The sequence below is a fragment of the Bidens hawaiensis genome, unplaced genomic scaffold (assembly GCF_021521415.1).
Source record: "Bidens hawaiensis isolate Kalapana, Puna unplaced genomic scaffold, B.hawaiensis_p1.1 tig00004539_1, whole genome shotgun sequence".
Taxonomy (NCBI): Eukaryota; Viridiplantae; Streptophyta; class Magnoliopsida; order Asterales; family Asteraceae; genus Bidens; species Bidens hawaiensis.
In genome coordinates, this window is record NW_027491276.1 from 1987486 (window position 1) to 1999419 (window position 11934).

The window sequence follows — 11934 nt, forward strand, 5'->3', positions numbered from 1 at the left end:
AAAGACTAAATTACCCTCATGTGCCTGGCACATGACCGAATTTAACAAGAAAAGTTAACTGGGTTAGGACCAAATGACATAACGTTATAGAGTTTTAAAGCATAAAGGATGTTTTTGTCATTAAGTTTGCGAAAGGACAACCATTAAAAAACGTACAAACATAAAAGACTAATTTTGATGTTTTGTCAAAACCTAAATAAAACCCTCGTAACACGGGGCCTAACACCTAGTGTATATATATATTAAAATAATAGTATGTATTTGAATCACAATTACACCACATGGGGTAGTGAACTCACCAAAGGAGGTTTGATTATCCATGGAAGTCCGACAAAATTTAGAGCAAGCATGCAATTATAATCTCACCTTTTTCACTCCCAAATTATATCTTTCCTCTCCATAGAAGATTTAATTATCTATTAGTATAAGATATTCACTGAAAATATGAGTAGATGATTATTTAATTAAATAAAATATAGATACTAAAGATATTTTCGTTATCGGTCAGTTTCAGAATAAATGCAACAATTAAAGCATATTTAAGTGAAGATGATGGGGAACAAAATTAAAATCTTTTTAGAACGACGACTTTTTTATATATTAGGTCACCGCCACTCTCTAATTTGTAGAGTCTTGTTGTCCTATTTTGACCAGAGTATGCTGTCTTCACCGGCCCACGATAACCTCAGAGTTTGGCTTGGGCGTTCCCTCGGGACACCATGCCGCCGGCTACCAATTGACAATCGGTGTGCCACCACAAGAGCAAAACTCTCATACGCAACAGACGGTGGGACTAAAACCTGGGTGGGCTCGGGATTCGAACTAATAACCTCACAAGGTCTGACTCAAATATTTCATTGTCAATATCCACCCAAAATGCCACAAGTATGAATTAAACTTGGGTCTCCATTGAAGATCCAAAACCTCCAATCACTAGACCACAAGTGTGGATTGGAAACAAAATTAAATACATAAACAAAAGAGGATAACCCATAGCAACTTTTAGAGATATTGGTTTTTAATACTTTTAAGTTTCACCTGTTAGCTGATGACACTGCCAACTTTCACTCTGATACCCACCACTCCCAATTTTGACCCTATTTATTTCTGGAACTCTCGAACTTAACGAACAGTAACTCCGTTAGTTTTCTTACTGACGTGATTTTTTTAACACACGTGTCACGCTTATGTGATACCTCTTACAAAAACTAATTGCATATAATATACCACCACCCACCTCCACCAACCACCGCGGGCCTCTACCACTATTCAAATGTAATTCCTTTCATTCAATTTTCAGTTTTCAAATGTAATTTCTGATTCTTAAATTCAAAGCACCATTCTCTAATTGAACACCTCACTGCATCCTAAAGAGCAAATACCCACGTTTCGAATCAGAGAATTACAAATACTGCCATTTATGCTGGTATTCTATTTTCAAAGGTATTGTCCTTTACAAAAAAATTAAAACATATATATATATATATATTATATTTCTATTATGATGATTTTGTAGAGCCATACAAAGATCTACCAAGATATCTAGGATTCCTTTTGCATCATTTCTGTGCAAAAGTGACAAAAACCTATTGATCAAAGAAACACAAACCTATTGATGAACTCAAGAAACACATTACCTAGCTTCTTTTACCCTAGCTTCTGCACCATTTACAAGGGTCCAACCATGGGGACCAAAAAATAAAATGCCATGTAATATCATATCACATTACCACACAAAAGTCAAATTTGGTCAAAGAAACACAAACCTATTGATGAACTCAAGAAACACATGGGTTCATATTTTTCCATTAAAACGTCAAAAATCTCTCTTAAAATCTTTACAAACCAAAACAAGTTCACCATTGACCACAGACAACAAACATGGCAGATACTCTTTTAACAGTTAAGGATCTTTAACAACACTTTGAGAGCCTGGCCCCAAAATATTATTGGTGGAAATTATATCAAAACAGAAAACTCTAACGAGCCCAAACCAACCGATTTAGGAACCGATTTTTTGTGCTTTATCGGGTAGGATATTATCGGGTAAGGTGAGCTCCACGGGGGTTTCACGGACCACACCAATCATTGAGTCATACTCTTCATCTTTTCGTGCGAATTTCTTGCGAAGTGTTTTCTCCAACTCGATTTCTTCAAAACCTTTATTATTTTCAGTAGCGTGAACGATGGCTAAGTTTGAGTAGTTGGTTGCTGACTGGGAAATGACTGCTATTTCCTCTTCTGTAAGCTTCCTCATGAATTTGGCTGGATTGCCTCCCCATACCTACGGATAAAATAATATTATTGCAATAAATATCAACTTTTCAAGAAAATACTATGAAAGACTGCAGATTCAAGAGATAAATACACAAAAGAGCTAGGTTTGAATTTTTATGTCATATCTAATGGCAATTTAGACATTTGACTGATTTCCAAACACTTGTACTATACTTGCATGCTACAATAAAAAAGGCTCACCTGACGCGCAAGTGCACAAGGCTACAGGAAAGCGTCTAATGCACATCTGTCAAACTTGGGTTTGTACAGGATGAAGAGATTATGAATGGTTTACTTGCTAAAAAGACTAACATGTTAGAGAAATGAGACAGTTGCAGCTTTTGGTTGTACATAAAGCTCAACATAGGTAGTTTATATCATATATGTTCCCAAAAGAAATGCGCAACGAAAAACAATCAAATCTTAGAAAAGTATGTGAGAAATCAGATGAATTTAAGGGAGGCAAGTATAGACCAATTAAATATGGTCAATCTCCCAAAAATATAGAGATTCAAGAAGAACAAGAACAACTTGGATCAATTTTCAGGCTTTATTTTCATTCATGCAAACCAAACTTAAATAACAAAGAACATAACGGGAATTGCTAATACAGCTAGAACATGGAAATCATAGAGTAACTTGAAACAAAAATAAAAGAAAGAAGTGAAACGTGGGCAAGCAATCAAAGGTGGTACGTATCAGAGACATGATAGAAGTGTCATAGAGAAGAGGATTTAAAAGGTCTACTTGTTTTTTTGGGATATATGAATGTATATAATATATATTACTGTTGGATATAATGGACCTGTTCAGTTAATTTAGCGCGGCCGACCGAGCTACGACCCGTAAGAGTTACACCTTGGGTAACGAGCATAAAATCCGCTTAAATTAGTTAACCGGTATTGACGATATTCAACGGGATTATTATTTATACTATATATAAATAATAATCTTAAAGTTTATGATACGAACCGGTTCAAGGTGTACACGAGGAAAAGCAATCGGGTCAAAGCGGCTGACTTGGGTCAGCTTAATACAATTTTCGGATCTTGGATGGACCCACTGGGTCAGCAAAATAGCGGGAAAGTTGAATGGCCAAGAGCAGTTAACAACCCTAATTTCAGGAGCGGTTAACACACCAGTTAATAAGTTTAATAGAAGGCTATGTTATCTGTTGTTTTTGTTCTTGTATTTGAAGTTTTTATGTTGTATTGTACTGGAGATTTGCCTTCTCGAATTGGCTTATCATATCTATTCAATAAATTAGTCTGCTCTATTTTCTAATTCCTATCATTGGTTCCATTGCCGGAATCGAAAATATGGTACAAACCCGGAGTAATTCAGGCGACACCAACCATCCATCAGATCCAATTGCAATGCAATTAGCCGCCATCGCTGAAAAACTGGAATTTATTGACACGTTGCAAAAAGATGTAGCAGCCCTCAAATCCCAATCACATCACAGAGACCGATCTGGTGGGGGTAACGGAAGGTATGAAGAGGGGGAATCTTCTGGGCATCATCACAGGTATCGTCCATATAATAAAACTGAATTCCCTACCTTTAGTGAAGGAGATCCTCGTGGTTGGATCCTTAAAGCTGAAAAATATTTTCGTTACTACCACATATCAGAGGATGAAAAGGTAGATGTTGCATCTATGCATTTAGAGGGAGATGCACTTGATTTATATTCTTGGTTGTCCACAAATCAAACAGTTGAATTTTGGGAGGAACTAGTTCAAGCCCTACAGAAAAATTTTGGGCCTACTGAGTTCCAAAATCCAGATGAACACTTATGTAGTATAAGACAAACAGGAACAGTACAGGAATACCGACAAGAGTTCGCTAAACGCTCTTCTCGGGTTTCTAACTGGCCTGAGCATTGCCTCCTATGGGTGTTCCTCAATGGCCTCAAAGAAGAATTAAAGGCTGATGCAAGAATACAGAAACCCAGAACAGTTTACAAAGCTGTGAGCATCGCCCTTGAATTCGAATCAAAACTCAGTCATACCCGTTCCGGTAAGGGAGGAACCTGGACAATCACCTCAAAATCAACCCAACTTGAGCCAAAAAATTCAACTTACGTATCAACCCAATCCAACAGTAACCCAAAACCAGCCCTTCGAATTTCAGATACAGAAGGACAATCACGTTACGCTCGGGGGGAGTGTTACAGATGCGGGGATAAATACGGACCGAATCACCGATGCAAAACTGGTACCCTAAAGGTGTTAGAAGTGGAGGAGGAATTTATGGAGCAGCCCCATAACGAAGTTATTAATACCAGTGATAATTCTGATGAAGTAGCCGAGATCAGTTTACACGCTATTTTGGGGAAACCTCACCCTACCACCATGAAAGTTCAAGGTATGCTCCACTCCACCGAAGTACTTATTTTAATCGACGGGGGATCCACACATAATTTTATCTCAGATGTTTTGGTTGAGGAATTGAAACTGACCACCCAAGCAGTGGCTTCTTTTGGTGTCCAAATTGGAAATGGAGAGTTTATACGATGTGGTTGAATTTGTAAGGATCTTACATTGCAAATTAATGAACTGAAAGTTGTTCAGGATTTTTATCCTTTTTCAATAGGTGGGGCAGATTTAGTTTTGGGAGTTCAGTGGCTGGCCACATTGAATACAGTTCAGGCTAATTGGAAAGACATGTTCATGGTTTTTCATATAGAGGGAAAGAAATATAAGCTGCAAGGTATATCAGGTGGACCCCAAAAGTCATATAGTTTTCAACACTTGGCCAAAAGTCATATAGTTTTCAACACTTGGCTGCTGAGCCAAACAATAGCCCTCATATACCAGCCCATTTGCAAACCATTATAACCCAATATGCAACAATCTTTGAAGAACCAAAAAACCTCCCTCCAAATCGATCCCAGGACCATTTAATTCCCTTAATTCCACATTCTACACCACCCAACATTCGTCATATCGATACCTTCATTCCCAAAAAACCGAAATTGAGAGACAGGTGGAAGAGTTGTTAGCTGCTGGTTTCATTCGACCAAGTACGAGCCCATTTTCGAGTCCAGTTTTGCTGGTAAAGAAAAAAGATAATACATGGCGGATGTGTGTAGATTATCGGGCCCTCAACAAGATAACAATTGCCGACAAGTACCCTATTCCTAACATTGATGAACTGTTAGATGAATTATATGATGCAACGGTGTTCTCAAAGTTGGATTTACGCTCAGGGTATTATCAAATTAGGGTCAACGACCAAGATATCCCAAAAACAGCTTTTCGAACTCATTCCGGGCATTATGAGTTCAAGGTTATGCCTTTCGGCTTAACTAATGCTCCTTCTACATTTCAAGCAATTATGAATGACTTATTTCGACCCTATTTACGCCGTTTCATATTGGTTTTCTTTGATGATATTTTAATTTACAGCCCCGACATGGAGCAGCACCTATCGCATTTGGAGCAAACCCTGAAGCTGTTATACGATCACGATCATCAGTTCTTTGCTAAGTTATCTAAATGTTGCTTCGGGAAATCCGAGGTGACTTTCCTCGGACATGTTATAACATCCGAGGGCGTACAGGTGGAACAAGAGAAGATTTCTGCGGTTCAATCATGGCCTATTCCGTCTAACGTCAAAGAAGTTTGAGGTTTCCTTGGTCTTACGGGGTATTATAGACGTTTCGTGCAGAATTATGGGCTAATCGCGCGTCCATTAACAGCTCTCACCAAGAAAGATGGATTTGTTTGGTCAGATGAGGCGTTAATTGCATTTAATACACTGAAACGGACACTACTTTCAGCGCCTGTCCTTCGGCTACCGGATTTTTCAAAAATGTTCGTTGTTGAGTGCGACGCATCTTCAGCAGGGGTAGGGGCTATTTTATCTCAGGATGACCACCCAATAGACTATTTCAGCAAGGGGTTTTCTTCTTCTAATCGGTTTAAATCCGCCTATGATCGAGAATTGTTGGCATTGGTTTTATCTGTTCAAAAGTGGAACCATTATTTGCTGGGGCACCACTTCCTTATTCGTACCAACCATTACACCCTTAAGTTCTTGTTGGAACAGCGTATTACCACAACCGAACAGCAACGACTGTTGCTCAAACTTATGCCATACGATTTTTCTATTTGCCATAAGGCTGGAAAAGAAAATTGTGGAGCAGATGCACTTTCTCGAAAACCCCATTCAAGCGAATTATTCACTTTATCAGTTCCTTATTGTGTTGAAATGGCTGATATAAAAGTAGAACTCCAGAAGGTTCCTTACACATCGAACATAATTCAGCAAATCCAATTTGACCCATCGGTCGTTTCTGGTCTCTTTATCAGATCAATTTTTGTTCTACAAGGGCAGATTGGTAATTCCAGATGTGTCCAACCTTAAACTCAAGCTACTTCACGAGTCTCATAATACCCCAACTGGTGGACATGGAGGGTTTTTAAAGACTTTCAAACGCCTCTCCACTAGGTATTTCTGGCCTAAAATGAAGCAAGAAGTCCGAGTATTTGTTCAGCAATGCTTAGTCTGTCAACAACAAAAGTATCAAACTTCATCACCCGCAGGTTTACTCCAGCCATTACCGATCCCAAATCAAATTTGGGAAGATATTTCTATGGACTTCATTGTGGGATTGCCTATCTCTAATAGAGTGGACACAATATTGGTTGTGGTGGATCGTCTCAGCAAATATGCCCATTTTCTTTGTTTATCCCATCCTTTTACAGCTAAAAGTGTAGCTGCCTTATTCTGTCAAGAGATAATACGCCTTCACGGTTTCCCTCGCTCAATTGTTTCTGATAGAGATGTCATCTTCCTTAGTAATTTTTGGCAAGAGCTATTCCGTTTGAGCCAGACCAAACTGCAATTAAGTACTAGTTACCACCCTCAAATGGATGGACAAACAGAAGTGCTTAATCGCTGCCTTGAGGCCTACTTGCGTTGTTTTGCTCATGAACAACCTACCAAATGGTTCTTATTTATCATGGGCGGAGTATTTGTACAACACCAGGTTTCATACTTCTGCAGGCACTACACCCTTTTCTATTGTCTATGGCAGGGAATCACCTTCTATTTTGCCTTATGCAATGGGGGAAACAAAGAATGTGGAATTAGAACAACAATTGGTCGATCGTGATGATATGTTAAAACACCTTCGCAGTAATCTTATCAAGGCCCAGGACCGTATGCGCAATCAAGCAAATTTGAAACGACGAGAACTATCTTTTCAGGCTGGAGACTATGTCTTTCTAAAAATCCAGCCTTACCGACAAAGAAGTTTGGCTAAACGTCGCTTTGAAAAACTTTCTCCCAGATTCTTTGGTCCTTATCGTGTCAAACGCGCAATCGGACCCGTTGCTTACGAACTAGAATTACCTTCTGATGCTAAAGTTCATCCCGTCTTTCATGTTTCGATGCTCAAACCAGCCCACGGTTCTTTCTCTTCTGACTTGATCGCTTCTTTACCAGTTACAATGGATTGGGAATTTGATGTAAAACCGGATTCTGTTATCGATCATCGTTGGGTCATGGAAGCAGGACAGCAGGTCTTGGAGTTATTGGTTACTTGGCACCAACGACCTATAGAAGAAGCTACATGGGAGACTTACGATTTATTGGTTGAGCAGTTCCCTAAATTTCGCCTTGAGGACAAGGCATTTTATCGAGGGGGAAGTAATGATACGAGCTGGTTCAAGGTGTACACGAGGAAAAGCAATCGGGTCAAAGCGGCTGACTTGGGTCAGCTTAATACAATTTTCGCATCTTGGATGGACCCACTGGGTCAGCAAAATAGCGGGAAAGTTGAATGGCCAAGAGCAGTTAACAACCCTAATTTCAGGAGCGGTTAACACACCAGTTAATAGGTTTAATAGAAGGCTATGTTATCTGTTGTTTTTGTTCTTGTATTTGAAGTTTTTATGTTGTATTGTACTGGAGATTTGCCTTCTCGAATTGGCTTATCATATCTATTCAATAAATTAGCCTGCTTTATTTTCTAATTCCTATCAGTTTATTTATTAGATAAATAAAGATGGAGCGGGTTTTAAACGAGTTGGGCTTTGAGGCTAGGTTAGGTTTTATTACTGATAAGTAAGATTATCAATATAATCTATAACAAAACCTAGCAGGAGCATACTCCACAAGATTGGAGCCGTGACAATCCCCACAACACCTTTTTGGTTTTTCATGGCAGCAAGCAAACAACTGTCGTACGCTGCCGCAAGCCCATCTCCGGCCACCGCCGCTGCCAAACACGTCACCGGCCATCGCCGGAGGAATCAACGCACCACCTGCTGCTACTGTTCGCTGCTGTCCCGCACCTCGTTAGTCGCTGCAGCTGCCGTAGTGCACCGGCGCCGCCCCGTTGTTCGTTTCGTCACCTAGCGTCGCTCGCTAACTCTCGGTGTCTCAAACGGTCGATCATTAACCGAGGTATATTTTTCTCATCGGTAGTTAAAAATAAATTGTTTATTTTTACCGTGCTCGTATGATTTTGTAACAGGATCTTGTCGGGTTCGTTAAAGTGTTGATTACTCGTTTTATTCCGCTGTGCACATATTGATTAATTGGATTAATTAATTATTTGACATATTATTGAACCGGGTTTAATAATAAATATTTTTGATTGATCACCACTCGAACCCAACAATTACATACTAATATGAGAGTAAAATTTTCATATCTAAAAACTTAGCAATGCAGTTAAGAAACAAGTAATAGAACTTAAAGCAAAAATCAGGGCAAATAGGTCAAAAGTCATCCGACGCATGAAACCTCCTAATCATTTATTTAAATATTATATTACTATTATTGTAATTAAAAGATTTGTATATCATACTTGGCATACTAATGATTATAAAAAAACAAGTTTTCATTAAAAATGTGTTGCAAGTTGACCCGACCCAACGAATTTGCGTTATTCTGTCATGTCTAAAAAAGAGTGAGGGCCCACAAACCTCTCCAAAAGGAATCCTAGTGTTTTGTTTGACAAGAGCACCAGCAGCAACCATGGCATTTTTCTCAACATGAGATCCATCAAGCAAAGTGGCACCCATCCCAACAAAGGCTTCATCTTCAACAGTGCATCCATGTAACACAGCACCATGACCTACATTCATCATGTGTCGATATTTTTAATACCAACTTATTGCATGCGTGCAAAAAGTAAACGCGCATTTGGTCGTAACAGCATACTTTTAGGTGGTTTGGGAGACTGAAATGTGTTTAAAGAAAACAGTTTAGATTTTTTAAAAACAGTTTTCTTTGCACCTGATAAAATTTATATCAGAATGTCGGCAGAAAGAAAAACTTAACAAAACTGTTTAGATTTTTTTTAAAAAGTAGCGATCACAGGTTATTAGAGAAAAATCAAAGCACATGTTAAATGTAATACTGAATAAAAAAAGATACTTTCTGAAGTCCGCTAGCTGAATAAGTAGACTTTGACTTTTTTCAAAGTCTGACACCCTAGATAACTGACTACCTACAAACTAAATGTGTTTAGAAAACCAACTATACACACTTTTCAGCCTCCTAAACCATCTAAAAAAACAATAAAAAAAAAAATCGATCGTAATTACTCACCCACAGTAACATTGTTGCCTATTATTGTTGGCAACACATTCCCACTTATATTGGACTTGGCGACATGAACAAGAGCATTGTCTTGAATGTTTGTTCCTGATCCAACTCTGATGCTGTTCACATCACCTAAAATATGAACCCCATGTTAAAAAATATAGAAAATAATACATTATTAATCCTTAAAGAACAACTTTTTGGTCACACTTGTGCTTACCTCTAAGAACACATCCATACCAAATAGAGGAACCACGGCCCACCTGAACATCTCCAATGACTGAAGCACCGGGAGCCACAAATGCATCTTTGTCAACCACCGGGTCTTTATCAAACAAATTCATCAGCGTTCGGTGCCTAGACACTACAATTAGATTCAACATAAGTCACAAAAAACAACTTAATTTAAAACTTTAAGGCAGTATGAACAGCATATGGAGCATAAACGCTTAAAAAGACTTGAAAATGTGCTATGCAACAACAAGGAAATATGTGATGTTGTAAGATTATGCAACATGAACCTTAATCACTCATAAAGAATCAGATGTGAGATTAGTACAATACAAAACAAACTTTAGATGATATATTATAATACATTTAATCTAGAGACATGAAGATTACTTTATTTGTTGATATCATCATATCTTTATAGCAAGGTGACAAGTTCCCTTATACTGATTCCTTTTGATTAAGCATTTTAAAAGAAAAAATGTGACCGATCATAAAGACTCCTCCCTCACCAAAAGGGAAGGCATGACAAGAGGAACTGAAAAACATATGTATTACAAGAAGCATAACTTCAAAATTATTGAAAAGAATGTTGTTCAATAATCATTTACCAGCAACAACAAGCACACGTACCTAATAAAATCCCACTCATAGGAGGGTCTTGAAAGAAAATAAAACAAAAGGTACTAAGGATGGTAGCAGTAGAGGGTCGCTCGATATCACACTATCTTATACTTATGATCAAGGACATGGGACATCCTAAAATTTATTATAAGTAATGTACTGCAATAAAGTGTAATAACCCAACCCAACCCAACCCAACCCGTCCTATAAACTGCAACAGGGTAATTCCGCTATCAAGTGTCTGTCTGTCTGTCTATGTGTTGAAAACAATAACTCTACATAGGAGCAATGCAATATCCCAAAAGGTCTCAGCACCCAGTTCCATAAATGTTGATAACACATCACAAACAAACAAACAAACAAACAAACACTGGAATTGAAACCCTAAATTGACGATAAGATGAAGCCCTAAATAAAATGGGTTTCCAGTTTAAGGATTAAAGAGGGTGGGTTTACCTTGTTCTTGGAAGAGGTGGCTGCCCTGAAGGGCACAGCCGACACGATCAACGGTTTGACCGCCGACACGGATCCAAGATCCGATGAGGTAGATTGCTCGTCCTAAACTTCCCATTATTATTATGCACAACCCTAGTTTCTGCAACTGGGTATGTATCCGCTTTCAGGAGAATGGGAAGTAATAACAATAACAAACTGAGTTGTGACTCGGTGTGTTCTGAGTGAGGGTTGTGAGTGAATCAGTATGACTCACTTTCACTTGGTTAAATACAGTTTTTTTTATCTTAAAAACAAAAAAATTATGCTAGATTGTTAGATTTGCTTAAATAGTTTTGCTATGCTAGTTTTAGGTTTGTTGCTGGCCAAGTGGTGTCGAAAATTGCTAAACACTTGAAACATTGCTTAGAGAATTAATATGTGTTTATTACTTTTGTTTGATACATTTGGTTTCCTAGCCTTGAGACTGTGGAATTTTCGGTTGTGCATTATTCGGTCTCTGAGACATTAAACTTTATTTTTAGTATGATTGGTTTTGCTATCCAGAAAAGGATTGCGGCGCGGCTTGTTATGCGTTTACCTACCACTTTATTATAATCAAATTGTATTTAAATGAAAATCTTGATGTGTTTTTAATCTAATGTTTCCATTTTTATTTTTATTCGTTTTACAATTTTATATTTTTTTTTTGGGTAAAGGGATTCACCCGGTTAAATGCATTCCACACAATCAAAAAGTACAAGTAATATGACAGAGTGCCATATTAGTTCTCATGTATGACATGCCATA

The 11934-nt window shown here is 38.2% G+C and overlaps 1 protein-coding gene across 1 annotated transcript; it reads right to left on the bottom strand.

Annotated features, from left to right (window-relative positions):
- Positions 1-1741: 1741 nt before the first annotated feature.
- On the bottom strand, positions 1742-11266 carry LOC143626915 (gamma carbonic anhydrase 2, mitochondrial-like). The gene is made up of 5 exons (XM_077096846.1): positions 11149-11266; positions 10061-10204; positions 9847-9972; positions 9219-9370; positions 1742-2284 (listed from the first exon to the last, which is right to left on the bottom strand). Exons 1-5 carry the CDS (start codon positions 11261-11263, stop codon positions 2003-2005), a joined length of 819 nt encoding a protein of 272 aa, XP_076952961.1. The 5' UTR covers positions 11264-11266; the 3' UTR covers positions 1742-2002.
- Positions 11267-11934: the final 668 nt, after the last annotated feature.